The sequence below is a fragment of the Mastigoproctus giganteus genome, chromosome 13 (genome assembly GCF_048544385.1).
Source record: "Mastigoproctus giganteus isolate SK-2022 chromosome 13, ASM4854438v1, whole genome shotgun sequence".
Classification (NCBI taxonomy): domain Eukaryota; kingdom Metazoa; phylum Arthropoda; class Arachnida; order Uropygi; family Thelyphonidae; genus Mastigoproctus; species Mastigoproctus giganteus.
In genome coordinates, this window is record NC_143587.1 from 120,737,711 (window position 1) to 120,765,592 (window position 27,882).

The 27,882-nt window shown below is 38.8% G+C and overlaps 1 protein-coding gene across 2 annotated transcripts in view; it reads left to right on the plus strand.

Annotated features, from left to right (window-relative positions):
- LOC150076406 (general transcription factor 3C polypeptide 3) overlaps positions 1–27,882 on the plus strand; it is a 327,130-nt gene that overhangs the window by 262,073 nt on the left and 37,175 nt on the right. For both annotated transcript variants that reach the window (XR_016547855.1, XM_090388164.1), the window contains exon 23: positions 20,686–20,761. Coding sequence is in view for 1 of the 2 variants with exons in the window: in XM_090388164.1 (XP_090244290.1) it covers positions 20,686–20,761 (76 nt within the window). In the remaining variant the exon portion in view is untranslated. The remainder of the gene's footprint in view (positions 1–20,685; positions 20,762–27,882) is intronic.

Consider the following 27,882-nt stretch of genomic DNA (forward strand, 5'->3'; position numbering starts at 1 on the left):
TTTTCATATTTCATATTTCTTTTACTAACACTTACTACTTTACACTTGGTCACACCAGGCACTGCTCCTGCCTCCCCGTGGTGGGGCTGGAAATCTTGGCAGAAAAGCTAATCTGCGAAGGGCTAAAAGGAGCAAACATGGATCAACATGCCTTTCCGCCTCTCGAGCCAACAAGCTCTCAGCCAGAGTTAGACAATGAGCATAACACGGTGCAACCCAAGAGTTGAAAACCACTTCCTCAGCGACAAATTGTCCTGCATTTCTAATAATGCACTCTCTTGCAGATCAGCCTCTCAGTAAGCTCTCTCCGTTTCTTATCCAAAAACACCTGGAAAATCTGGCAGGATCTCCTAAGACAGTCAAGAGACTGCAATCAGGGGACCTACTAGTGGAGCCAATAAACCGTGGACATTCGCAGAAACTACTAAACCTTGCCAACTTTGCTGGAATTCCAGTAAAGGTTTCTTCCCATGCAACCCTAAATACATCCAAAGGAGTTATATCCAGCTGGGATCTATTGAATGTCACAGAGGAGGAGATAATGCAAGAACTTCAAGACCAAAATGTCATTGCAGTCAAAAGGATTATGACTGAAAAAGACAATACACTTACACCTACAAGGAACATTATTCTCACTTTCAATACGCCAAATCTACCAACATCGATAAAAGCAGGCTATCTACTTTGTTGCATTAGGCCCTACATTCCTAATCCATTGAGATGTTTTAAGTGCCAAAAGTATAGCCACTCTCAAATGGCATGCAGAGGAAATCAAGTTTGCCCCAATTGTGGGTCCTCTGACCACACTCAAAGTGATTGCTCAGCAAAAGAAATGGCCTGCTCCAACTGTAAAGGCAACCATCCTGCTTATTCCAGGTCGTGCGACAAATGGAAAACTGAAAAGAAAATTGTGAAATATAAGATTGAAAATAAAGTAAGTTTTCAAGAAGCAAGGAAAGTAATTGCTCCCAGTATGACTAAGCGTACATATGCCAGTATTGTGCAAAAGTATCAATCAGTGGGCACCTAAACCGATGTTACAGTCCCTTCAAACACTTCAATCTCTGACTGGGCTTTGGGCTGTTCTCTCCCAGCAACAATCCAATATCCCTAAGCAGTTGAACCAGGCAAATAACACTGCACTTACAGTACCAGCAACATCTCCTTCTCCTTCCCCACTGATTGCTTCTACATCGCATAATCGGAGCTCACATTTAAAAAAGAATATCCAAGAAACATCTATGGATACACTCGACTCATCTAGACAAGAAGAACCTATCTTAGAAATACATGCGGAAGAAGAAATGGACACCGGTTGACCATTCTTCTCCAAAAAAGACAAACCAAAGCCTAAATGTCACAAGCCAGCCACATTAAAAAAAACAGTCAGATACAGCTTCTACTAAACACCAGTAATGCCTTATATTCTACAATGGAATTGCAGAGGATTTCGTAGAAACCTTAATGATATTCAAGTCTTAATTAACCGCTACTCTCCAGTTGGTTTCTGTCTACAGGAAACCTATCTAACTCCTCAAATTTCCACCAACATTAAGAACTATGTTATCTATCGACAAGATTGTAATACTTCAAATGCTGCCCGTGGAGGCGTGGCCATCTTGGTCAACTCAAATATCCCGACCAAACAAATTGTTTTGCAAACTGAAATTGAAGTTGTTGCTGTACGTTTGACAACCCAGATTGCATTAACACTAGTATCAGTCTATCTTCCACCAAGTCATACCTTCTCTTACCAAGATCTTGAAAACCTGCTACTGCAATTATCACCTCCTGTCTGTCTCTTGGGTGATTTCAATGGTCACCACCCCTTATGGGGATCAACAAAATTAGATACACATGGCTGCCTAATTGAAAATTTTCTAGGTAAGCAAAACCTTACTGTTCTTAATATGGTGCACCCACTCACATACAATTACCAACTGGATAAACTTCTGCAATCGATCTATCAATATGTTCCCCAATTCTGTTTCCAGTCATAGAATGGCCTGTTATGGATGACCCCTTGGGCAGTGATCATTATCCGATTATTTGTGATCTGCTCACTGCACAACCACCATTAGTCAAACCCTGCAGGAAATGGAAATTCTCTCAAGCCAACTGGGTCAAATATCAATCTTTTGTCACCCTGGATGAGCAGTATATATGAACACAGTTGATAGATGAAGCCACAGATTACATCACTTCACACCTACTATCTGCAGCTAAATGTTCAATTCCATTGTCAAATCCCCAATCCCGACGACACCTTAACTATTTGTGGAACAAAGACTTCACAAAAGCAAAGAAGTTAAAAAATAAAGCATGGAATTTATTTTATAGATCACCAACTACGGCTAATCTTATCAATTACAAGAAGCTAAGAGAGAAGCTATAGAGAAGCCAAGAAAAATTCTTGGATTAGGTTTGCATCTACCATAAACAGAAACACTAACTCCAGGTTAATATGGAAGAAAATCAGGCAGATTTCCAACTACCCCATCACCAATTCTTTCATGGAATGGGCAGGAACTCTCTACTCCTAAGGACATAGCAAATGCCTTGGGCAAAACCTTTGCTGAAGTTTCAGCAGCCTCAACTTATTCTGTGGATTTTCAGAAAATAAAGACCATGACTGAACAACGAGCCATAAACTTTCGAACCTCCATTTTCCTTCCATATAACCAGCCTCTTCAATATCATAAACTTCTACATGCCATTAAAACAACACGCAATGGTGCCGCTGGGCCAGACGGAATATCTTACATTATGTTACAAAACCTTGGTGACAAAAATTTACAAATACTGCTGGTCTACTATAATCAAATATTTATGGAAAACATTTATCCCAGCTCTTGGCATCATGCCACAGTTCTTGCCTTTTTTGAAACCTGGAAAAGACCCTACCAGGCCATACAATTACCGACCAATTTCCCTCTCCAGTTGCCTCGGTAAAATACTTGAAAAAATTATTCATAATCGACTTGTTTGGATTATCGAAACACAACACCTAATGAGTAATAATCAGCATGGCTTTCGTAAGAACAGGTCCTCCTTAGATCTCATGATCAAGGCAGAGTTTGCAATTCGCAATGCCTTCGTCAAAAATGAACATCTTGTTTTGGTTTCCATAGACATAGAGAAGGCATTTGACACTACCTGGCACCATGACATTCTCAGCGACCTCCATGCCCTTGGTCTACGAGGCAACCTTCCTATATTCATTAGGAACTTTCTCCAGAATCATTCGTTCCAAGTTTGATACCACACTCGCTTTGTGTGATATTTTTACAGGAAGATGTGCCACAAGGTTCTGTATTGAGTGCAACCCTCTTTGCTCTTAAAATTGATTCTATCACAAAAGAACTTCCAAATACAGTTGAGGCCTATCTTTATGCGGTTGATCTCTCCATTTCTTGCCACTCTCAGAATATGAGATCCATTGAACGTCAATTGCAGATATCCTTGAATAAGGTCCAAAGGTGGGCAGGACTCAGTGGTTATTGTCTATCTCAGCAGAAAACTGTTGCAATCCACTTTTGTAATCACGAAAAATGCATACAGATCCTGAACTTCAGATGTCAAATTTTACCATTCCATTAACCAGCAGTATCAGATTCTTGGGATTAAATCTTGACAGAAAATTTTTGAGCACATTAAATCGGTGCATACTTCCTGTCTCAAAAAACTGAACATACTCAGAGCTTTATCTGCCCTGTCTTGGGGGAGCAGACCATCCATCTTTGCTTCTCTTATACAGTTCATTGATCAGATCCCGTTTGGATTATGGTGCTCCAATCTATGATTCTGCCCGACAGAGTACGCTACGCTGGTTTAACCCTATACAGAATAGTGCATTGCGAATTGCCCTTGGAGCATTCAGGACATCTACTACTCATAGTTTATATATCGAAGCACATGAGCCCCCTCTTTGTCTCCGCAGGAAAACACTACTTCTTAAGTATGCAGCCCAAATACAAAGTTGCTGTCAGCATCCTATTGAGCCATACTGATGTTCTTCCGCCCAGTTGAGTCATAGAGTCCTGTGTTGTGGTGTTAGCAATGAGACTTTGGTGGATTGGCAGCTCCCATAACTTATTGCAGCTAATGATCACCTGATTTTCTTTGTAGAGACATTTCTCCCTTGTTGAAGGCGGCAGTGATTTGTGCTACTGTTGCTCTCCAGTTGGCTGAAACAATGTGAAACTGATGGCCACGTTCAATCACCACCTTTTTCCGTCCACGATGAATGAGATGTTATTCCAGAAATGGCGTATTCCCGATACACTCTTGATACTGTCGAACGGGGATAGTGCAATTTCTGTACCACCTCCGCAAATAGAATGACTCATGTGTTGGGCACCCACTATCACCCTCTTTCAAAGTTGGTTAACTCACGACGTTTATCCATACTGACATCAAATTACCATCTACATGAATGCAGTGTGCCTATAAACCTTCCAAGCGGTAGGTTCGTCCACTAGCAAGAGGGGTGACAGCGTCGCGTAGCCCAGGAACCAGGTATCCCATGAATTCTGTCCTTTCAGTGTAAGTAACAATAAAATGTTACTTATACAGAGGTGCACTACTTTTGAATGACCCTGTATACATAATCTTTATTGTACACCAACTTATAGTGGGTTTATGTTGAGATTTCCTCTTAGTTTCGGGTTGTTCGGACTGTAGGCATCCAAATTTCTGTTTTGTATGATGCCAGGTATTGCCATCAGTGCCAGATTGAATCCTTCAATGGCCAGTTTCCTAGAAGGATGGGAAATCTGTAATTCTTGCTGTAATTTTCATTATGCATTTCAGTTGAGCTTAGTGAATTCTGTTTTGGAATGAAATAGAGTTGAGATTTTTTTATTGGTGAAGCGTATTGGGCTGCATACATCTGGATTTCTGAACTGTATAGTGCTTGAATATATGATACAGTACGCATATTCCTTAGTGATCTTTATCCCTGTTGTGAAGTAGAACTTGCTTTGCATTCTCTCTCTCTCTCATTTTATACATCTTGATGTGTGGGGATTGAATGTGCAGATAAAACTTAAATTTCAACAAAAGATGATACCCAAATTTTGGTTCTGGGAAACACTTGAAATCTGTGTTCCATTAAGCTCTGGTGAGTTATATGTTGGATTTGATAAGGTGATATAGAATAACTTATTAGGATTAGATGCCAAGTAAATTGTAGAGGCATGTTTCCAGTGGGTAATAGTTTATTTAATTCCTTCATGAGTCTGCTGGGATCCTCATTTTGATGTATGGTCCGAAGTAGCTTATGTTATCAACTTAAAATATATCAGTTTTATTATGGGTGAATTATGGCCATGAAGAAGAGATTGGAGAGATGTCCAGGCTGAAGAGCTTATGGATTTTGAAAATGCATTGAGTTTGAAATATGGCTTCCACCGTGAATCCTATATAAGGTCATTTGGACAAACAAAGCCAACGTAATTCTTTCACTGCACAAAACTAAAATCAGTGTTTGGATTAATTGTATTTTAACATTCTTTGAATGAAAACATCAGAACAGTGACTTCCATTCTGATATTTGAACTGCACTACATTGATCATCAGTGATCTTGCAGACTGTTAAAATTGTAAATTTAGATAATTTTTTGTTCACTAATAATTTCACTTCTAATTCTATGAAAATGTGGCTGAAATCAGTTGTCTGTTTGATGGGAACAATTGAATGGTTAGATTGTTGAGATTTTGGTATTTAAATAGTAGCTATTGATAGATTCAGGTGGTAGATGACTTTCATCAACCGGTGAAATACCACCACTTTGCTTATTGGAGGCTTGAAGTGGCGAAACCCATGTTTAGTCTCTAGAGCACAGTTTCCGGCATCCCCCTCTCCCCATACTTCTCCTTCAACCCATGCACGGTACTAAGTACTATAGGTTTTGATACCTTTCGTGTTTGGGGCCTCATAAAAAAAAAAAAAAAAAAAGATTGGTCCTTAAGGTTGTCACAGACATTCTCTCAGATATGCCAGACAAGCTGTGCTTGCTACCTGGGAGTCTAAACCTGATGGAACTGATATTCGGGTGACACTCAAGTCAAGTGGACCCAATTTCAACAAAGTCCGGATGGTCTGTGACAGCCAAATGCTTTGCTTGCACCTTCACGATGGTGGGACTGTTAGTAATCCTGAGTAATCCCCATGCACACTGTGGGTGCATGTGCATCGGGGTTATACCTTGACCCCTGCTTATGTTGGTTCACACCCAGATGTGAACCAACGTAAGCAGGGGTCGAGGTGTGGTGCCTACACCACATGGAGGAATGCCACCCCTCTGTGTTACCAGGCAATACTAGGTGGTAGCTGACTCTCCTCAACCGGTGCACAACCCAACAGTGCAGGTATGATGTACCAGAACTCTTAGTTAGTCCTGGTGCCCCATGTTTGCTTGCCAGGTAATGGGCATCCCATTTGGGCTCTGTGATTAAGGGGAGCCCAGGCAATGAACCAAAATAAAATTATGAATACTGATACTCTGAACTCTTCTTCTGGGACTCCAACAAGGTTCCAATTAGAAAATTATACCCATGACACAGAAAATGTTACATCAGCAAAATGGCCCAGAACTAAAGACACCTCAGTACCTAGTTGTACACTACACCAGTGAAAAGCCCATAGGAAAAATGAATTTGTTCTGGCAACATGCTTGTTGATAAGAAATGACAATCATTCAGAAAAGCTCCTCTGAGCCGCATTTATTGGGGAAATTTTAATTGTAGTAACACCCCACAAGATGCTGAACTCCCAAGGCATAATCTTGGAATGGTACCAGAGTCTGAGTAATCTGTTCAGAACTAAAAAGCCCAGAACTGACATCTGTAAAATTAATATTTGTATATAGAGATGGGATCCTAGTATCCACCAGAAACCTAATCCTTTCCTTTACTTCACCAATAACTCCTAATTTAATCAAAGCCAGCTATCTTAACTGCACAGTAAGGCCTTATGTACCAAATTCTTTAATGTTCTTTTACTTGCCAGAAATATGGGCACTTGCAAAGGCCTGTTGTGGTATCCTTGTATGCACTTGATGTAGTAGTGCAAGGACCACAAAATTACACGATATTCAGATACAAAACCCACTTGCATGAACTGCCAAGGAGGTCACCTTACATAATCATGAGCATGCCAGAAGTGAAAGGAAGGAAGCAAAAAAAGAAATTTTAAACAGAGAGGAAAATATTTGGTGGCAGAAAAAACTGTAAAATCTCTAAATACAGAAAAAAAAAAAAAAAAAAAACTTAGTACACTCAGACAGTAAGAGGGAGATGTTTCATCAGAACTCAACTGATGAAACATCAGGTGAGAAATGACTATCTCACCTGAACAATCATTTACTTCCATCACATGCTGCTTACTATGCTCACAAAAACCTGCGAAGAAGGACCAATCAACTACCACTCCTATATCTGTACCTCCTAATGCTCCACTGATAACAAAAAAAGAGGTAGAGAAGACTAAACCTGAAATACTCCCTACCCACAACACAAAAAAAAATGGATGTCAAGGTAAAGGAGGTACCAGATATTCAATTTTGGAACTCCTTGCAAGGAAGAAATGAACACAGGACAAGCATCCATACATGAAGGGCCCTCCTGCAAAAGCATGAGCCAGTTTGCTTTTGCTTGCAGGAGACATATTTAAAGGCAAATTGAAAACCCTTTCCTGCATAATATAACTATCGTACGTAAGAACAGAACTGAGGATGATCCTGTCCGTGGAGGAGTTGCTATATTTGTGGGCAACCAGAGCCCAGTTCAACCTGTGCTGCTGTCCGCCAACATAGAAATGGTAGTAGTTTGCCTTACAGTAGGGTTTTATTAACTGTCTGCTCCATCTCTTTACCACCTGGGACTGACATCCCCCAGCCAGGAATTCATGATCTCATTATGCCAAATGCTTTCTTCCACTTACTTCTTGGGGATTTTAATGCAAATCAGTATCATTCCATTAATATTAGCATTACCCCCTGTGGGATAGTGTTAATGTTAATGGAATCGATACCGGCAGAATTACTTAACAAGTACAGGTCACTGTTGAACAAAAGCCGAGAATTAGGGTTGAATTTGAAAGTGTCTGCAATTCTGCCCAGACACGATAGGAGGGAGTATATGATGAGAGCCTTGTCGATCAATTCGGCCCTGGAAAGATTGTGCAAGGCTCAAGGGGTAGAATTTTTTTCAGCCTGGACTGTACTTGTTAACAGGAGAGATTGCTTCTACAGGGATGGGATACACTTAAATAGAAAGGGTGCAAGAATATTTGCTGATGCTATCGAGGCAGTGTTAGGTGGGTCGGAAAACTGCTAGCTTGGGGGGAGACAAAGACCAATAGATTGACAGTAGCCACTGGCAGAGGTGAAAGAGATTCTTGCACTGCTTCTATTAGAATGAGCAGAAGCCTGAAAAACAAGATGCATGGTATTTCAGAGACTGCTGGGAGCCATTGTGGTACAAGTAAACACATGGGTTGTGTTAGGGTAGCTAAGAATAGAAACAGGTGCAGGTATACTTGCGTGTACACCAATGCTAGGAGTTTAGTAAATAAATTTGATGAATTTGAGGTATTGCTCAAAACATCGAAGGCAGATATTGTTGGGATATCAGAGACGTGGTGTCACACAGATATAAGGGATGCGGAACTGCAATTTGGGGAGTACAACGTCTACAGAAAGGATAGACAGGATAGGAAGGGGGGAGGTGTTATGCTATTAGTTAAGAAACACATAAAAACCAAGGAAGTGAAGCCAGTCGACATCGCTGGACAGTGCAGTGTGGAGTCAGTTTGGTGTGACATAAACATTGGGAGATCAAAATTGAGAGTAGGAGTGTGCTATAGGCCTAATGACTCTGATGAGTATAATAAGGAACTGTACAGGGAAATAGAGTGGGCCAGTAAATCAGAGTGTCTTATAATGGGAGATTTTAATTTCCCAGATATTGACTGGAATTTGGGGGCTGGATACTCACACACTAGCAGGGCTTTTGTGGATTTATTGGATGATTGTTTTCTACATCAGCATGTTCGGGAGGCAACTAGAGGGAGTAATACTCTTGATTTGATTATCAGCAGTGATTCTTCATGCATTAAGAATCTGCAGATAAATGAACCACTAGGTGGGAGTGATCACAGTGTGCTGAAGTGGGATTTACTCAAAGAGGTAACTACCATTAGGGGTAAAGGGAAGGGTTATTGCTTCCATAAAGGCGACTACGATGGACTGAGACAGTATTTAAATTCTATACAGTGGGACCAACTGATGATGTTACCAACAGCAAATTCAAAATGGGAAGCATTCAAAGAACTTATCTTGGAAGCTACTAGGCTTTACATGCCAACTAAGAAATATTGTTCAAGGTTTAGGCCAAAATGGATGTCAGATGAACTAATGAGGCATATGGCAGAGAAGAAAAATGCATGGGATACTTACAAATTAACACATGACACAGAAGCGTATGATAGATACAAGTTGATATGCAACCAAGTTACAAAGGAGGTTAGGCAGGCGAAGGCAGATTACGAGAAATCCTTGGCAAGGGATGCAAAGAAAACCAGCAAAGAGTTCTTTACTTATGTAAACTCTAGAAGGAAAGGGATGAATCAGATTGGTCCACTTGATATTGATGGGTCAAGTGTTGATGATCCTGCTCAGGTAGCTAACAAACTAAATGAATATTTTGCATCGACATTCACACATGAGGAGTTATTCAGCGAGGGGAATGCCAGAGGTGTATTCAACTCTAGCAGTAAGTTACAGAATCTTGAAATAACTGGGAGTAAAGTGGAGGAGAAACTGTTGAAGATAAACACAAGAAAGGCACCCGGGGTGGATGGGATCTATCCAGTTATATTAAAGGAGGCAGCAAAGGAAGTAAGCAAACCCTTAGCCATAATTATGAGAGCTTCCTTGGACTCAGGGGAGGTACCCATAGACTGGAAATGTGCAAATGTGACCCCAATTCACAAAGGAGGATCAAAGGCTGACACAAGTAATTATAGACCTGTGAGCTTAACTTCTGTTCCAGGAAAATTAATGGAGGCACTGGTTAAAGACGCACTGCAGGATCATTTAGACAAGACTTCAGTTATAGCTCAGACACAGCATGGTTTTGTTAAGGGGAAGTCTTGCCTGACCAACTTGATTGGATACTATGATGCAGTCACAAAAGAACTGGATGCAGGGAATAACTTTGATATTATATACTTGGATCTTAGAAAGGCTTTTGATACTGTTGCACATGGAAGACTGCTACACAAATTGGAGCAGTGTGACATTGGAGGCAAATTGCTGCTATGGATAAAGGGGTGGTTGAGGGGAGAAGACAGAGAGTGGTAATCAATGGACACTGCTCATCGTGGACTGATGTTATTAGTGGAGTCCCTCAGGGCTCAGTGTTGGGTCCATTATTGTTTTCTGTATTTATAAATGATATTGATGATGGTATATCGGGATTAATGTCCAAGTTTGCAGACGATACAAAGGTTGGCAGGGTTGTCAAGGACACTACTGACACTATGCTGCTGCAACAGGATCTGGAAAGGTTGAGCAGATGGGCTGAGAGGTGGCAAATGAAGTTTAACATTGACAAATGTAAAGTACTACACATGGGAAACAGCAACCCCAGAGCAACGTATCAACTCTGTGGTACAACACTGACAGTGGTAGAGAATGAAAGGGACTTGGGGGTGGTTGTGCAGGCAGATATGAAGTTCTCTGAGCAGTGCAGACGGGCTGCAAGAGTAGCTCATGGAGTATTGTCAATGATATACAGGAATTTTTCCAGCAGGGATAAGGAGGTGATTATTCCATTGTATAAGGCGATGGTCAGGCCACACCTAGAGTACTGTATACAGGTCTGGAGGCCTCATTTCAAGAAGGATGTAGAGCTGCTGGAACGAGTACAGAGAAGGGCAACAAGATTAGTGAATGGAACAAAGGGGTGCTCTTACGAAGAAAGGCTTAAGTTTTGCAAATTACAGTGTCTGGAGACTAGGCACCAGCGAGGTGATCTGATAGAGGTGTATAAAGCCTTGAATGGTTTAAGCATGCTCAATGCTGATGGGATTCTTCCTCTAGCTCAGAATAATCACCTGAGAGGGCATAAATTCAAATTGAGGAAAGACAGATGTAGGATAGATGTGCGGAAATTTGTCTTTAGCCAGCGGGTGGTTGGTTGGTGGAACAGACTTCCATCCCTTGTGGTGGAGGTTGATAGCCTAAATAGGTTTAAGGCTCAGCTGGACAGGTATTTTGAACGAACAGAGGGGTGAAGTGGAAGTGGTTTTTTTTTTTTTTTTTTTTGGCTGATGCTGCATAAGCTTGCTTTCTTGCATCAAATGCCTCTACTAATGCTAATGCTAATGCTAATGTCCTAGAGATGCATTTCCCAAACTGTGTTCTGCGGAACGCTAGTGTTCCGTGAAAAATCCTAGTTAATAATTAAAAAATAATAATAAAATAAATAAATTTTGCATATTTGTAGTGTACACCACTTTTGTATCATTCTAATTTTTAACTTTTTTTTTTTTTTTTTTTTTCGTTATTAATATACTAGTATCAACTAATAATCAAATAGACCACTGAACACTTTATTTTGACGGGCTTTTGCATAGAGAAATATGCGTAGAGGTAATGACATCTACGAAAAAGTAGCAATGTAGTGATCCAATATGCCATTCGTATGTGATTTAGCCTGGAGTACACGGGTTGAAGGAGAAGGGGAAGCGAACCGATATCATAACTAAACTCGCTTCCTAGTATAAATTTTTTTCGTTAATTATCAGCATTTCAAAATATTATCATTAAAATAAATGACCATGGATTTGTGGTTGAAAAATGGAACTTTAAAACGAGAAGCAAGTACTTCTAGTATTGCAACTGTAGTGATGAAAATGAACACAATATTGTCACACTTCAAAGTGAGGATGAATAATCGCAGCCTTTTGTTCCCCAAAAGTCCAAAGTGAAAAAATAGGAACCAACTAATAAAAGACCAAAACGAAAGTATGATGACAATTATTTGAATTTCGGCTTTACGTGTGTTGGAAATAATAATGCTATTGATTCACAATGCATTGTATGTAATAAAATATTAGCAAATGGTTTGGTTCCCGCTAAACTTGTGAGGGGGGCTTAGAGGGGAACAGGTCCTGTGTGTTATCAGATACTCAGCCTAAAACACTGATGGATCCAATATCTCTCTATTACAGAAGATTTAGGAGAAGTCCGGTTGGCCTGCCTCCCTAAAATCCACTCATGCACACCTTCTCGATGGTAAGCCCTGTTACGTCACTTAGGTGGCAATGAACGTGTAGAGTGGTTCTCTTCAAGACGCCTGGTCAGCATGAAGAGGAAAAGACCAAACCCTCCAGCAATGAGAGCACAATAATACAAATGGCCCTCAGTCCCCAGCAGCTTTCACTCTCCCTCTTACGGCAGCGAGAGGATCAGAGTGGAAGCAGAGGGTGCTAAGAATCTCTGGGTACGACCAGGCTGCCATGCAAGGAAATTGAACTTGGCCTGTTATAACGTACGATCACTCATCGGTAAAGACAGGATATTAGAGCTGGAAAAGGAATTAGAAAATGTGAATTGGAATATCATCGGTTTGGCTGAAACAAGAAGAAGAAATGAATCACTTATAAGTTTATCAAGTGGAAATCTGCTGTACACCAATGGAAACAGTGAAAGGAGTGAAGGTGGAGTTGGGTTTCTGGTCCATAAAGATTTTAAAAACAACATTTTGGAATTCAAAAGTACATCACCAAGGGTGTCAAGACTAATATTCAAGATTTCTAAGAGGTACAAGCTAAAGATTATAATGATTTATGCACCAACATCGAGCCATGATGATGAAGAGGTTGAAGAAATATACACTGAAATTGAGAGTCTTCTAGATGAGCAGAAAACCCACTACACTATTATTATGGGGGACTTCAATGCTAAGGTTGGAAAAAGGCAAAACAGCGCAGAAAGAGGAACTATAGGAAATTTTGGAATTGGTGAAAGAAATAAAAGAGGTGAAAGACTTGTGGAATTTGCAGAATCTCAAGGACTGTCAGTAATGAACACTTTTTTCAAGAAAAGAGTGAACAGAAAGTGGACATGGAAGAGTCCAAACGGATTAACAACTAATGAAATCGACTTCATCCTCACTAACAGAAGATATATTGTGAATGATGTTACCGTCCTGAATAAGGTAGATGTTGGAAGTGATCACAGAATGGTAAGATGTACACTTGATATAGATGTAGGAAAGGAAAGGAAAAAACTGACTCGAGTAAATAATACAAAGGTCTTTGAAATAACAGAGGAGGAGAAAAAGCAGTATGTACTGGAACTTTAGAACAAGTTTGAGCTTCTGCAGACTGCTCAGGACCAAGATATCGACGAGGAATATTACAACTTTCTGAAAGTGATAAAGCCCAAGAAACCTATAGGGAAACAGAAATCCAAAGAAGAAAAAATTAGTCAAGAAACACTTGTCATGATGAACCAAAGACGACATATGAAGAGCAAGAAAAACACTGACAGGGAGAAAATTGAGTATACTGAGTTATGCAAAGCCATTAGAAAGAGACTCAGAGAGGACATAAGAAGATTTAACACAAGAAAAGTAGAACAAGCATTAAGGGAAAACAAAGGATTTAAATCAGCAGCCATGAGCAGTAATACAGAAAGACAAATGATACTGAAACTGAAGAATAGCGATGGTGTACTTATAAACACAGAGAAGGCATAATTCAAATAGCAGAAGACTACTATAGAGAATTATACAAGGAGCGAGGGAATAATACCAGCAGTGGGGAAGATGGATTGCAAAGTAGCAACACATACGACATACCCGATATTCTTCCTGATGAGGTAGAACATGCATTGAAGAAAATGAAGAATCGGAAAGCCCCGGGGGAAGATGAAGTTACTGTAGAGTTGTTAAAATTGGGAGGAAGAGACATAACACAAAAACTGGCAAGGCTCTTCACAAAGTGCATTAGAAAAGATGTGGTGCCTAAGCAGTGGAATAATGCAATCATAGTTTTGCTGCATAAGAAAGGAGATAAATCAGAAATTGGAAATTATAGATTATAGATCATATATAGATCATATATAGATTATAGATCAAATTATAGATCAATTAGCATGTTATCCCACATCTACAAGTTGTTCACAAGGGTCATTACTAACAGATTAGAAAGAATACTTGATGAGAATCAACCGAAAGAGCAAGCTGGCTTTAGGACAGGATTCTCAACTATGGATCACCTTCACGTAATATCACAGCTAATGGAGAAAGCAAATGAATACAAAACACCATTATGCCTGGCATTTGTGGATTATGAAAAGGCATTTGACTCCATACAGCATAAGGCAATGTTTCGGGCACTGGAAAGACAAGGCATAGATACTCCATATATGATGATTTGGAAGAAAATATATGAGAGTGCTACCTCCTTTATTACACTAGACAAAGACAGTAGCAAATTTAAAATCGAGAAAGGAGTTCGACAAGGAGACACAATATCTCCGAAGCTGTTTACTGCTGCCCTTGAGGAATCTTTCAGAAGATTAGACTGGTCGCAGAAAGGAGTCAATGTGAACGGAGAGTACCTAAACCATTTACGATTTGCAGATGACATTGTGGTCATAAGCCACGATCCCAAAGAATTAGCGGAAAATCTTAATCAGTTATGCACAGTTAGTAAGGATTTTGGACTAAAGATGAATATGGCTAAAACAAAAGTAATGATGAACAAGTATGCCACGGAAAGGGAAATAATGATTGAAGGAGCAGTAATTGAAAAGGTGGAGTCATATACTTATCTGGGACAAGTTATTAGCTGTAATAATGATAAATGGCTGGAAGTCAAGAGAAGAATAAATTTTGGATGGATAGCATTCAGGAAATATAGTCACATACTGAAGAGCAATATCCCAGTTTGTCTGAAACGTAAAATAATGAATCAATGTATACTCCCCACCCTGACTTATGGAAGTGAAACTTGGGCACTCACCAAAAGAATGGAAGAGAAGCTAAGAACTACACAGCGAAGAATGGAACGAATTATATTGGGAATCAGACTGTTAGATAAGAAGAGAAACACATGGATTAGGCAGCAAACTCAAGTAAAGGACATTCTTATCAAAACTAAAGAACTAAAATGGTCTTGGGCAGGACACATAGTTGGAAGACATGATAGTGTTCTGACAGATGGACTAAGAAAATAACAGAATGGTACCCAAGAGGAGCTAGAAGAAAACCTGGAAGACAAAGGCGGAGATGGATAGATGAAATTCATGAGGTTTTGAGTAGTAAATAGATGGCCAGTGCTCAAAACAGAGGGAACTGGAAAGTTGCTGGAGAGGCCTTCATCCTGCAGTGGATTGAAAATGACTGATGATGATGAAACTTGTGATTCGTAAGTGTTCCGTAAATATATGTTCTTGTTTTATACTCCGGCACAACGACCAGGTTGAAATTTACAATAAATCAATCAATACAAATGTTAACTGTATTTAGCAGTTGTGGGCTTGAACCCCGGTCCACTCAAAGAGTGTGTGCTACTGCACTCGCACTCCTGACCACTCTGCTATGTCAGGCCAAACTATATAAGTGTCCTGTAAATGTATTGCGAGATGAAAAGGGTTCCCTAACAAAAAAAAGTTTGGGAAATGCTGTCCTAGAGAGTATACTAACTGACAATGACCTCTTTTTCCACATTTCTGCCTATGTGTTTTCTACTACTGTGTTTCTATATGCTCTCTTCTCTCCTTCCTTCACTTACTTGGGAGGTGGAGAACCCATATGGAATTCGTCACTTCCCCATGATAACATGCTTACTATGTCTTCCTTTTAGGCTATGCTAGTGGAAGATTGATCATGTTGACCCAAATGCCTTCCAACATCTGGCAGAGTTTAACATCACTAGAGTCAGTCATGAGCCTATCAATGATTTAGTGGCATACATCACAAAAAACAACTACCTATTTACCACCATTTCCCAATTCTTGGTGGAATGCAGAATACACAGTAGCAAAAAAGGCTCAAAACAAACCCTGGGAGAATCATGAAGATATCTCCCCCAGGGTTTGTTTATTTTGAAGAAATCCTACCACATTTAATTTCTTAGCCTTTAAATATGCACAGCATGTGCCAAAGCCTACTATATTTGCCATTAGAACTAAAAGAAATCATAGATCCACCACTTTTCATCCATTATTACCAGATTACCAGCAATAAGACTATGTTTTTTTTTTTTTTTTTTTTTTTTATGTGAACCCCAAACACGAGAGGTATTAGAACCTATAGTGCTTAATACCGAGCTTGGGTTGGAGGTTGAGAAGACGAAAGAAGATATTTGTTGACATTGCACTTGAACTTCTGTAGATTGTAATTTTCAAGAAATATGTATGAAGGAAGGTTGTTCCAGAAAATGTAGTTGAATGAATAAATGAGGAAGATGAAAAGTTGGTTCTGTGGGTTTGAAGTTGCACAGTAAATGGATGTTGGCTGGTGGCAGCACGTGTTCGGATTGTTTTGAAAGAGAGAGCGGGAATTATAGAAGCCAATTCAGAAGAACAGTGCCCATGGAAGTATCTGTAGAAGAGGCATGCAGCAGAAACAGTGCGTCTATGAGAAAGCAAGTGGAGAGACTGTTAGAGATGAATCATTAATTAACCTAACTGCCCTCTTCTGAATGGAATCAAGAAGCCTGAGAGAGGTTTTGGGGGTACCACCCCAGATGTGGGAACAATATTCCATGGTAGGGCGGATTTGCGATTTATACAGAGTGAGCAGCTGTTTGGAAGAAAAGTAACGCCAAGAGCGAAAGAGAAAACCAAGTTTTTTAGATGCAGAGGAAGCAATATTTGTAATGTGCTTGTGCCAAGAGAGATTAGAAGTAAGGGTAATCCCCAAAAGAGATATATCATTTTGCCTAGAAATCGGAGTGTCACTAAACATAAGCATAGGAGCAGAAGAATCCTTTTTGCGAGATATAAGACAAGACTGAGTTTTAGAAAGGTTAAAATCAACTAAGTTGTCTTTGCCCCACTAGAGAATTACCTGAAATTGGCATTTAAGGAATTCGTAGCAGATTTTCTAGAAGTTGAAGCTGATTGAGCTGGACAAGGTTTCTCAAAATGGAAAGTTGAATGCAATGTGCTATCATCGGCAAAACTACGGATAGGATTTCCAGTCAGTGGAAGAAGGTCATTGACAGAGAGTCATCTACCATCACCCTCAGTGAGCGATCAGAGAGAAAACTGGATAAACAATTACTAAAAACAGTTGGCAAACCATAAGATGGAAGCTTGTTTAGAATACCTTTATGCTAAACACGATCAAAAGCCTTTGAGATGTCAAGAGCAACTACTTGTGTTTCACCGAACCTTTCCATTGAATTACTCCATAAATGGGTAACATAAGCCCAGAATATCACCAGTGGATTGACACTGACGGAATCCATACTGGCGATATTTGATCAGATGGGAGGTTTCTAGGTAGTTTAAGAGTTGGCGGTTAATTGATTTCTCCATTACTTTAGAAAGAGTAGAAGTAATTGCAATGGGAACAAATCCTTCCCATCCAATTATCGGATAGGAAGGATTTGTCACCCTTTTTAGGAACTGGCTGGATATGAGCAAATTTCCAAGCAGAAGGAAAAACACCTTTGGAATAAGAAAGTGAGAAAAGGCGGCAAAGAATAGGAGTAAGTTCGGGAGCACAGGTTTTGAGAACAAGTGGAGAAATATCAGGACCTGGAGCTTTCTTAGCATCAAGATTCATCAAAATCCTTCTGATATCCTTTTGACGGAAGACCACAGGAGGCATTGAATGGAGCGTGTTGGGAATGGTGGGAGGTGTTTTACCAAGATCATTAATACGTGAGCTGGAAAAAAAATGGGATGCTAGCAGGTCAGCTTTATCCTTGGCTGAAGTGACAACAGAACCATCTGGTTTGGACAGAGATGGGAGCAGAGGTGGGCAGAAGTTGCGGCCAATAGCTTTGGCAAGAGACCAGAATGCTCGGCTACCATTGGGCAAGAAGCAAGTTTTCTACTTTTAGCCTGTTCAAACTCTAGTTTGGACTGATTAATAACTGCTTTACAATTGTTGTGAGCTTTGGTGTAGGCAGAAAATGAAACTGAAGAATTAGAAACAAGCCAATTATGATATGCAACATTCTTCTCTTGGACAGCCTTAGCACATTTATTGGAAAACCAAGGTTTAGATAAAGGATGAGATTTTAAAGTGGAGTGTGGAATAAAGGATTCTATTCCTGCAAGAATAATTTCACTGACATGATCTGAGCAAACGTTGACATCAGAAGTTTTGAAACAGTAATCCGACCAAGGAAAAGATGAAAAGAAGTCTCGCAGGTCATCCCATTTTGCATTCTTGTAATGCCAAACAGCACGAGGTTGGGAATAGCCATGAGATAAAGGTTCCATTGGAGAAGAGACAATCACCAAGTTGTGATCTGAAGTGCCTGAAGGACCTCTCACTTCGACCGTGTACTTAGAAGGGTTGTTTGTGAGAAAAAGATCAAGCGTATTGGCTGTATGATTAGGATTGACCGGTATTCTTGTAGGTAAATAAACAATCTGTGCTAGGTCATTAGTAATTGCAAAAGCCTCAGCATCTCGACCTGCTGGGTCGGTGTGACTAGAAAATGGCAGCCAGCTGGAGTTGTGAACATTAAAATCACCAAGGAAAATTACCTCACTGTTAGGAAAGTTGAACTGGAGAAAGTCAAGTTGCAAAGAGAGGAAGTCAAAGAACTCCAAGTGATTAGTGATGTTGGGAGAACGGTAGAGACAACAGATGAATATGACACAATGAGGTAGAGAGATTTTAAGCCAGAGAAGATCAAAGAGAGGAGATTCCAAATTGCCAAGTCTGACAGGGAATATCAGAATGGACATATGCACAAGTACCACCTTTGAGGCGAAAGGAATCATACAGCGAATAATTTGGGCATCTGAGATGAGCAGTAGTTGAATCAACCGATAACTGAGATTCTGTCAGAAAAAGTACATGGGGTTTGGCAGACTGCAAGTGGAAATGGACATCGTTGAGATTAGAATTGAGGCCACGTATATTTGTGAAATGAATTAGGAAGTCCTTGGGAGGTTTAGATCTTTTTGCAGATAAACTTGCTCTATTAGTTTGACAATTCATGGTGTATTCAATAGTAAGAAAAAGTGGGTGGGACATGCTGCATGAAGTAATGAAATTTTTCGATATGGCGTACATGTGGTAAGAATATACCCAGATCCTTGACATAACGTGGCCTCGACAATGCTCCCCGCATACACACTACTCGGACTCCCTCCAGTCACTATATGGCAGAGTAGAGGTAGCAAGATTATACACTAGCTGATCCGGAAGCCTCCTAGAGAGTTACCAATAGGTTCAGTCCAGTGTACTAACTAGCAGCCGGCCTGCGAACACCGTTTCAGAGCTGTACCCTCGAAATGTAAGGAATATTGGATCTTGCCATAATGTTCATCATAACCTCAAAAGTCATCAATCATACTGGAACATGTGGAACAAAAGCTGGGATGGAAGAAAAAGTCTCTTGAGGAGACTTTTTCTTCCATCTCTGTAGCATCTTCATACTCCTCAGAGTTCCTGCTCCTAAAAGAGCAAAACAAAAAGCAGTTCATTAACTTCAGATCTAAGGATTCTCACCCTTATAATGGGCCTTTGCCATTGAAGACTAAAAACAGCTCTAACTCTATAAGGCAAGTGCCACTGGCCCAAATTTCATCCATTATGAAATGATTAAACATCTGTCAGCAAAATCCACGTACCACTTGCCCTTTCTGTATAATCTTTCTTGAGGAGCAGTTTCCGGATTCCTGGAATAAGGCAATCGCCGTTGCCTTTTCTAAGCCAGGCAAAGGTCCCATATGTTATCATCGTATTGCTCTGATGAGCTTTTTGTGCAAAATTGTGGAGAAAATGGTCAGTACCTTTTATGGTATTTAGAGGCAAATGACTTCCTCTCCAAAGTGCATTGTGGCTTCCAAAAGAATAAGTCCACTTTAGACCTTTTAAACATTGTGTACAAGCATTTTGGCCACTGAAAAGCCCGCAGCAGGTGGATGTCTCAACAATATGCAGAAGCAGGCCAGAAATTTTTGAGCCACATCATTACTAGGGATGAGTAATGAGTGTGAGTGTATTTCTATTATCTTAAGGTGAATGCAGGGAAACATCCCATTTCTCCCTGCCAGGAAAAAAGTTCAAAGTGACACTAAGTGCAGGAGAGATGATGGCAACCATCTTCTTTTTGAATGATGGAGAGAGTCATTTTGGTAGTGCTTTCATCCCATGTGTTGCAACAATCAGTGTAACATTGTATCAAGCCACTTCAAACTGACTTAATTATATAAAGCACTGTCTCATCATTTTAATAAATGAAGATTAACCTGCATGTAACCATTTTGTCACATGGATAAAATTACATATAAATTTCTTCAAAATCCAAAGAGCATTTTGTTATAAAGGTGTTTAATTGTAATTATCACTTTGTTTTTTTTTTTTGAATTGGAGTGGACTTACTGCTTTCTTTTTTTTTTTTTTTTTTTTTTTTATTTATATGGTCAGTAGCTAATTATTCTATTTTTTTATGTGGGAATAATACAGAATCAAGATCATCTTCCACTGGGTTACCAGAATGGGCACAATGCTATGGTAGCAGGAAGTTATAATCATGCACTAGGTAAGTACAAATGTCTTTGTTCATTTCATAAAAAAACTTTGAGTGGTTACTGATGGCAAAAAAATTTAAAAATTAGTTGTGAAATCTTTAAAAATCCTCCCTTAGCAGATATAAAGTTTGTGAAAATTATTATTCTGTTACTTAGTCGCTTTTGATAGAACAAATTTTACTGGTTTGCATTTTAAGAAACATTCTCTGCTGTTTTACTGCTGATAAATAACCTGAACTACATTTTAATGAAAATTTCAAAAGTTCCTCTTAATTTGCTGTCATGTCAGAATTTTTTACAAATAAAAAAAAAAAAATTAAAATATTGGTGGAGGTACTGCTGGTTTATTTGTATTCTTATAGATTTAACAGATAAGTTATTTTTATATAAAAATACCAATAAAAATATGTAAAAACAAATATTAAAGGCTATGTCTGGATTTCTTATATGCTAGACTGGGTTAAACTTGCGCCTTTTTGGCTTCCTCAGGCAACTACTTTTTCTGGCTATCAGATTTGACATTCATACCTTGTGTAATCTTTTCCTACTCTGCGCTTAAACTAACTAAATTTTTTGGGAAATAGTTGACAAGAATGCAAGCAATGTATCTTAACACTTGTATTATGGCCTTCTTTTCTGAACTTCTCCAGCATATTACTCATGATTATCTCATAATCTGGGGGTTTATTGTTTCTTAAAAAATTGTGTACTACATTTATAAAGCAGCCATGCATCTCTTTCAGTTTGATTCAGGGATTCTTCAAATACAGAGTATAGCAGCAGCTTGCAAATTTGTGGTCCAACAAAAATTACTGATCTTTTCTGATGTAAGCAGTGGGAATTTTAGCACAAATGTACTTGAAACAAATTCCTTCTTTATTCGGAACTTTGGTAAACTGTTTCATTAAACATAGCTTTTTCTGCAGAGAAGTTAACAGTACTTTGTTTCAATCTACTAGTGGTTCCTCTGTAATGTTTTTTTGAACCTGGTGTTTTTTTAGCTGTCCCACTTTGATAGAAACAAGGCATTTTTGTGTAACCAAGTTGTTGGCCAAGTAGTAAACCAATACAGGCAGTTCTCGCTTTACGAGTTCCTGGGTTTACAGGTTTTTTTTTTTTTTTTTATCAAATATCAACAAAATCGAAAATATGAACATTAATTGCAAAAACTGAATGTTAAACATTCATAAATACTGCATTTCAAACCACGCACATAGCTATACAATACAGTGTATGCCGCTGTTGTTCTATTACCATCGTACCGCAAAAATATCGTAATGTGAACCCAATAACACATTGTGTTTTTTTGGTAATTCATTCCCACGACCTTGGAAGTTCAAATTTTTGCAATATAATTCCCTAAAAGGTCATTTTTATAGTGTAAATTGTATTAGTTACCAATTCAAATCATTAAACGCACTGCACTTTCATTGTTATCATATGTTCCGTTATAAGAACCAATTTTGAACAGCTTTCTGATATTTTTCTAAAACACATTTCTGGAAGTCACGACCATAAAACAATAAAAACAATTTGCACTTCCAGTTTATTGGTCTTTTCTGTTACTGCAAGCAATTATAAACGGGTAGTAAACTCGATGTTATTGCATTTGTGAAAATACTGATAGCTGGAATTGTATGGACTTTTATGTTATTATGGTGAAATGTGTTTACCGTTTACTGAAATCTTCAATTGTATAAAAAACATAAATAAATTTTCAAAATCTTCTCTTCATTCCTTTTTTTTTAAGCTTTGTAAACTTGTTACTCTATGCAAATTGTGTTAGTTGCAATTTGTGCGATCCGTTAAAAAAAGCTTATGCATGCTATTGAAATTTATGAAGAAATGAGAAGATTATTTTGGAAATAAATGCCTCTTGAAGCATTTCTGAAGAAGACAACTCCTTGTGGAACAAACCAACGAGTGCCAAGCCAATAATGAGTGATCAACAAGTGTGCATTTAGTCATTGACAATGAAGAATAAACATTCTTTAACATTTGTAAGTCGTAAATAATTTCTCTATTATTATAATTTGCTTGATTTTACAGGCTGCGTTTTCATTTTTTTCAATAAATCAATCATTGTTTAAACATAAACTAATTAGCTAACTAATTTCATTGTTGATAACGTAACCCCTATTTTTAACATTGTCTATGGGAAATAAATTCCCGCTTTACGAGCACGTAAAGCGGGAATTTATAAAAGTCAAGAACTACCTGTAAAGTCTCGTAAAGTAAAGACTTGTAAAGACTCGTAAAGTCAAGAACTACCTGTAATTTTAAAATCTCCACAATAGCTAACTATGATCTTTTTAATGAATTTTTTCCAAAAGAAGCAATAGTGAGTCAATTTGGTGTGACATAAGTACTGGAAAAGCAAAAATTAGAATAGGATTGCATTATACGTCTAATGACTGATGAGTACATTGGGCAAATGTACAGAGAAATAGAGTGGGCCAGTAAATCAGAATGTCTTATAATGGGGATTTTAACTTTCCAGATATTGACTGGAATTTGTGGGTTGGTCATTCATATACTTGCAAGAATTTTGTGGATTCCAATGGATGACTACTTTCTGCCACAGTACATTAAAGAGGCAACAAGAGGGAGAAATACTCTAGATCTCATTATTGGCAGTGATTGGCAGACATTAATAATCTACAAATAAAAGAACCACTAGGTGGTAGTGACCACAGTGTATTGATGTGGGATTTACTTAAAGACGTACCTATCATTGAGGGGAAAAGAAGGTTTTTGCTTTTGAAAGTTAGCATTAGCATTAGTAGAGGTATTTGATGCAAGAAAGCAAGCTTATGCAGCATCAGCCAAAAAAAAAAAAAAAAAAACCACTTCCACTTCACCCCTCTGTTCGTTCAAAATACCTGTCCAGCTGAGCCTTAAACTTATTTAGGCTATCAACCTCCACCACAAGGGATGGAAGTCTGTTCCACCAACCAACCACCCGCTGGCTAAAGACAAATTTCCGCACGTCTATCCTACATCTGTCTTTCCTCAATTTGAATTTATGCCCTCTCAGGTGATTATTCTGAGCTAGAGGAAGAATCCCATCAGCATTGAGCATGCTTAAACCATTCAAGGCTTTATACACCTCTATCAGATCACCTCGCTGGTGCCTAGTCTCCAGACACTGTAATTTGCAAAACTTAAGCCTTTCTTCGTAAGAGCACCCCTTTGTTCCATTCACTAATCTTGTTGCCCTTCTCTGTACTCGTTCCAGCAGCTCTACATCCTTCTTGAAATGAGGCCTCCAGACCTGTATACAGTACTCTAGGTGTGGCCTGACCATCGCCTTATACAATGGAATAATCACCTCCTTATCCCTGCTGGAAAAATTCCTGTATATCATTGACAATACTCCATGAGCTACTCTTGCAGCCCGTCTGCACTGCTCAGAGAACTTCATATCTGCCTGCACAACCACCCCCAAGTCCCTTTCATTCTCTACCACTGTCAGTGTTGTACCACAGAGTTGATACGTTGCTCTGGGGTTGCTGTTTCCCATGTGTAGTACTTTACATTTGTCAATGTTAAACTTCATTTGCCACCTCTCAGCCCATCTGCTCAACCTTTCCAGATCCTGTTGCAGCAGCATAGTGTCAGTAGTGTCCTTGACAACCCTGCCAACCTTTGTATCGTCTGCAAACTTGGACATTAATCCCGATATACCATCATCAATATCATTTATAAATACAGAAAACAATAATGGACCCAACACTGAGCCCTGAGGGACTCCACTAATAACATCAGTCCACGATGAGCAGTGTCCATTGATTACCACTCTCTGTCTTCTCCCCCTCAACCACCCCTTTATCCATAGCAGCAATTTGCCTCCAATGTCACACTGCTCCAATTTGTGTAGCAGTCTTCCATGTGCAACAGTATCAAAAGCCTTTCTAAGATCCAAGTATATAATATCAAAGTTATTCCCTGCATCCAGTTCTTTTGTGACTGCATCATAGTATCCAATCAAGTTGGTCAGGCAAGACTTCCCCTTAACAAAACCTTGCTGTGTCTGAGCTATAACTGAAGTCTTGTCTAAATGATCCTGCAGTGCGTCTTTAACCAGTGCCTCCATTAATTTTCCTGGAACAGAAGTTAAGCTCACAGGTCTATAATTACTTGTGTCAGCCTTTGATCCTCCTTTGTGAATTGGGGTCACATTTGCACATTTCCAGTCTATGGGTACCTCCCCTGAGTCCAAGGAAGCTCTCATAATTATGGCTAAGGGTTTGCTTACTTCCTTTGCTGCCTCCTTTAATATAACTGGATAGATCCCATCCACCCCGGGTGCCTTTCTTGTGTTTATCTTCAACAGTTTCTCCTCCACTTTACTGAAGTTGACTACACTGGCCTCAGACATTTTTTAAATATGGTGGGACCAACTAATGATATTACCATCAGCAAATTCTAAATGGAAAGCATTCAAGGAATTAATCATAGAAGCTACTAGGCTTTCATACCAACTAAGAGATACTTTTTAAGGTTCAGGCCTAAAATGGATATCAGTTGAACTAATGAGACTCATGGCAGAGAAGAAAAATGCATGAAATGCATAAAAATTATCAGGTAACATAGATGCCTATGATAGATATAAACTAGTCTGTAATCAAGTTACAAAGGAGGTTAGGCAAGCCAAGGCAGACTATGAGAAATCTTTGGTAAAGGATGCAAAGATAAACAGCAAAGACTTCTTTACTTGTGTGAACACTAGAAGGAAGGGGATTAATCACACTGGTACATTTGATATTGATGGTTTGACTGTTCATGATCTTGTTCAGGTTGCTGAAAAACAATGAGTATTTTGCATCTACATTCACACATGAAGAATTCGTTAGAGAAATGGATGCCATAAGTTTATTAAACTCTAGCAGGGAACTAAATGGTTTTGTAATAACTAAGAGGAAAGTGGATGAGAAATCGTTAAAGTTGAACATAAGAAAGGCACTGAGGTGGTGGGACTCATCCAATTATATTAAGGGGAGGCAGCAAAGGAAGTAAGCAGACAACTAGCTATAATTATGAGAGCATCTTTGGATTCAGGGAGGCCCCCATGGACTGGAGATGTGCAAATGTACAGGTAGTTCTTGACTTTCGAGTTAATTCATTCCTAGCGCATGCTCGTAAAGCGAAAACTTGTAAAGTGGGAATTTATTTCCCATAGACATAAGGTTAAAAATAGGGGTTACGTTCTCAACAATGAAATTAGTTAGCTAATTAGTTTATGTTTAAACAAAGATTGATTTATCGAAAGAAATGAAAATGTAGCCTGTAAAATCAAGCAAATTATAATAATAGAGAAATTATTTACGACTTACAAATGCACACTCGTTGATCACTCATTATTGGCTCAGCACTAGTTGGTTTGTTGCACAAGGAGTCATCTTCTTCAGAAATGTTTCAAGAGGCGCTTGTTTGCAAGATAATCTCTTTTAATTATAAATATCACGTTGCATGCGTAAGCTTTTTTTAATGGCACACAAATTGCAACTACCACTATTCGCATGGAGTAACAAGTTTATGAAGCTTAAAAAAAAGGAGTGAACAGAAGATTCTGAAAATTTATTTATGTTTTTCATACGATTGAAGATTTCAGTAAAGGGGAACTCCTAGCACTCACAAAGACATCCTCCTTGGCTAGATCATGTCCTGTTCTAGAAAGATTGCCAAAATTTTCACATTTTGCACATTTTTTTAGACTGTGATGCATTGGAGAATCATCCCCTTCAGCTCTCCCCCAAGCCACAGCACTCTCGCTAATCTGTGATCGTTGCTTTGCTGCTGTACTCTAGGTCACGATTCTGTTTAAGTACAATTTAATGAGATTAATAAATTTTACTGATTAATTGATAATACTATACTAAGCTAACAGATTTCTAATACAGTGCTACGTATTTGCCTATCTAGTTTTATGTTAAACTTTTTGCTATCAAGTTTGGGATATACGTCACGCTATTCCATATCGTACCACAATGGCTACAAGTTACGAATGGTAAAATCTACAACCACTAAGTATTAACTTTCAAAATCACTATCTAAATTCAAAATAAACCAAGGAGCTCGACTAGGATTATATGCTACTTTTTTAAAAAAAAAAAATTTAGTTAATTAATACACTAGTTAGTACAGTAAAGTACTAGTTAGTATAATATAGTACTAGTTAGTACTGTATACTGTACTAGTAAACAATCCTTTGGTGTATTTTAATATAAAATGTGTATTTGTCAGTGAAATTTAATTTCTGATGCAGTGCAGACTAAAATTTACACTTCCTTTTTTTGAAAAATCTGTTTTCTTTCTGTTTTTTTATTATTTCTTTTTTTTTTATAAGAACTGCTTTTTGCAAAAAAAGGAGTTCTTATAAAATTAATAACAGATATTTATTTAAAGGTGTTAAGAAGGAAAAAACAGCTGCACCATCTTTCACATTCATGTTATTGTGAGAGGGGATAAAATGTATTTCTTCTACTGGTTTAAGCACCTAATTTTAACAACCATTGGAATTCACACATAATGATTCTGGCTTGTTCCATGTTATTTTTGTATGGCTTTCAAAAATAAGGAAAACATGCACTATAATGATGATGTGAGGAGTTTTTTGTTGTTTCAGAATTTAACATTGGGCCATTTATAAAAAAAAATTTATAATTAATAATTACTGTTCAGAATGAGCTAGGAGAGAAGTAGGATTCCTTACAGATTGGTACTTGGTTGCTCTTTTTTCCTATTTTCTTGAATGATACTGATTTGCAGCCTGGAAAGCAAGGCAAGAGGAATTTCCAGGACTGCTGGGAGTCATAGTGGAACAAATAAATACATGGACTGTGTTAGGGTAACTAAGAGTAGAAACAGGTGCATGTATACTTGCATGTACACCAATGCTAGGAGTATAGTTAATATATTCGATGGCACCTCCGTAGCCAGGTGGGCAGGAGCAGCAGTCCATAGCACACGATTCTTGATTAGAGCGGGGTTCGAGCCCGTAACCACCAAATACAGGGGATGCAGAAAGGTCAGGGAATGACCACCGCATATCCCTGAGCAATATGGCCTTAGTTGCTAATGCTCCTAAAAACCAAATAACAAACAATAAATTCGATGAGCTTGTAGTGCT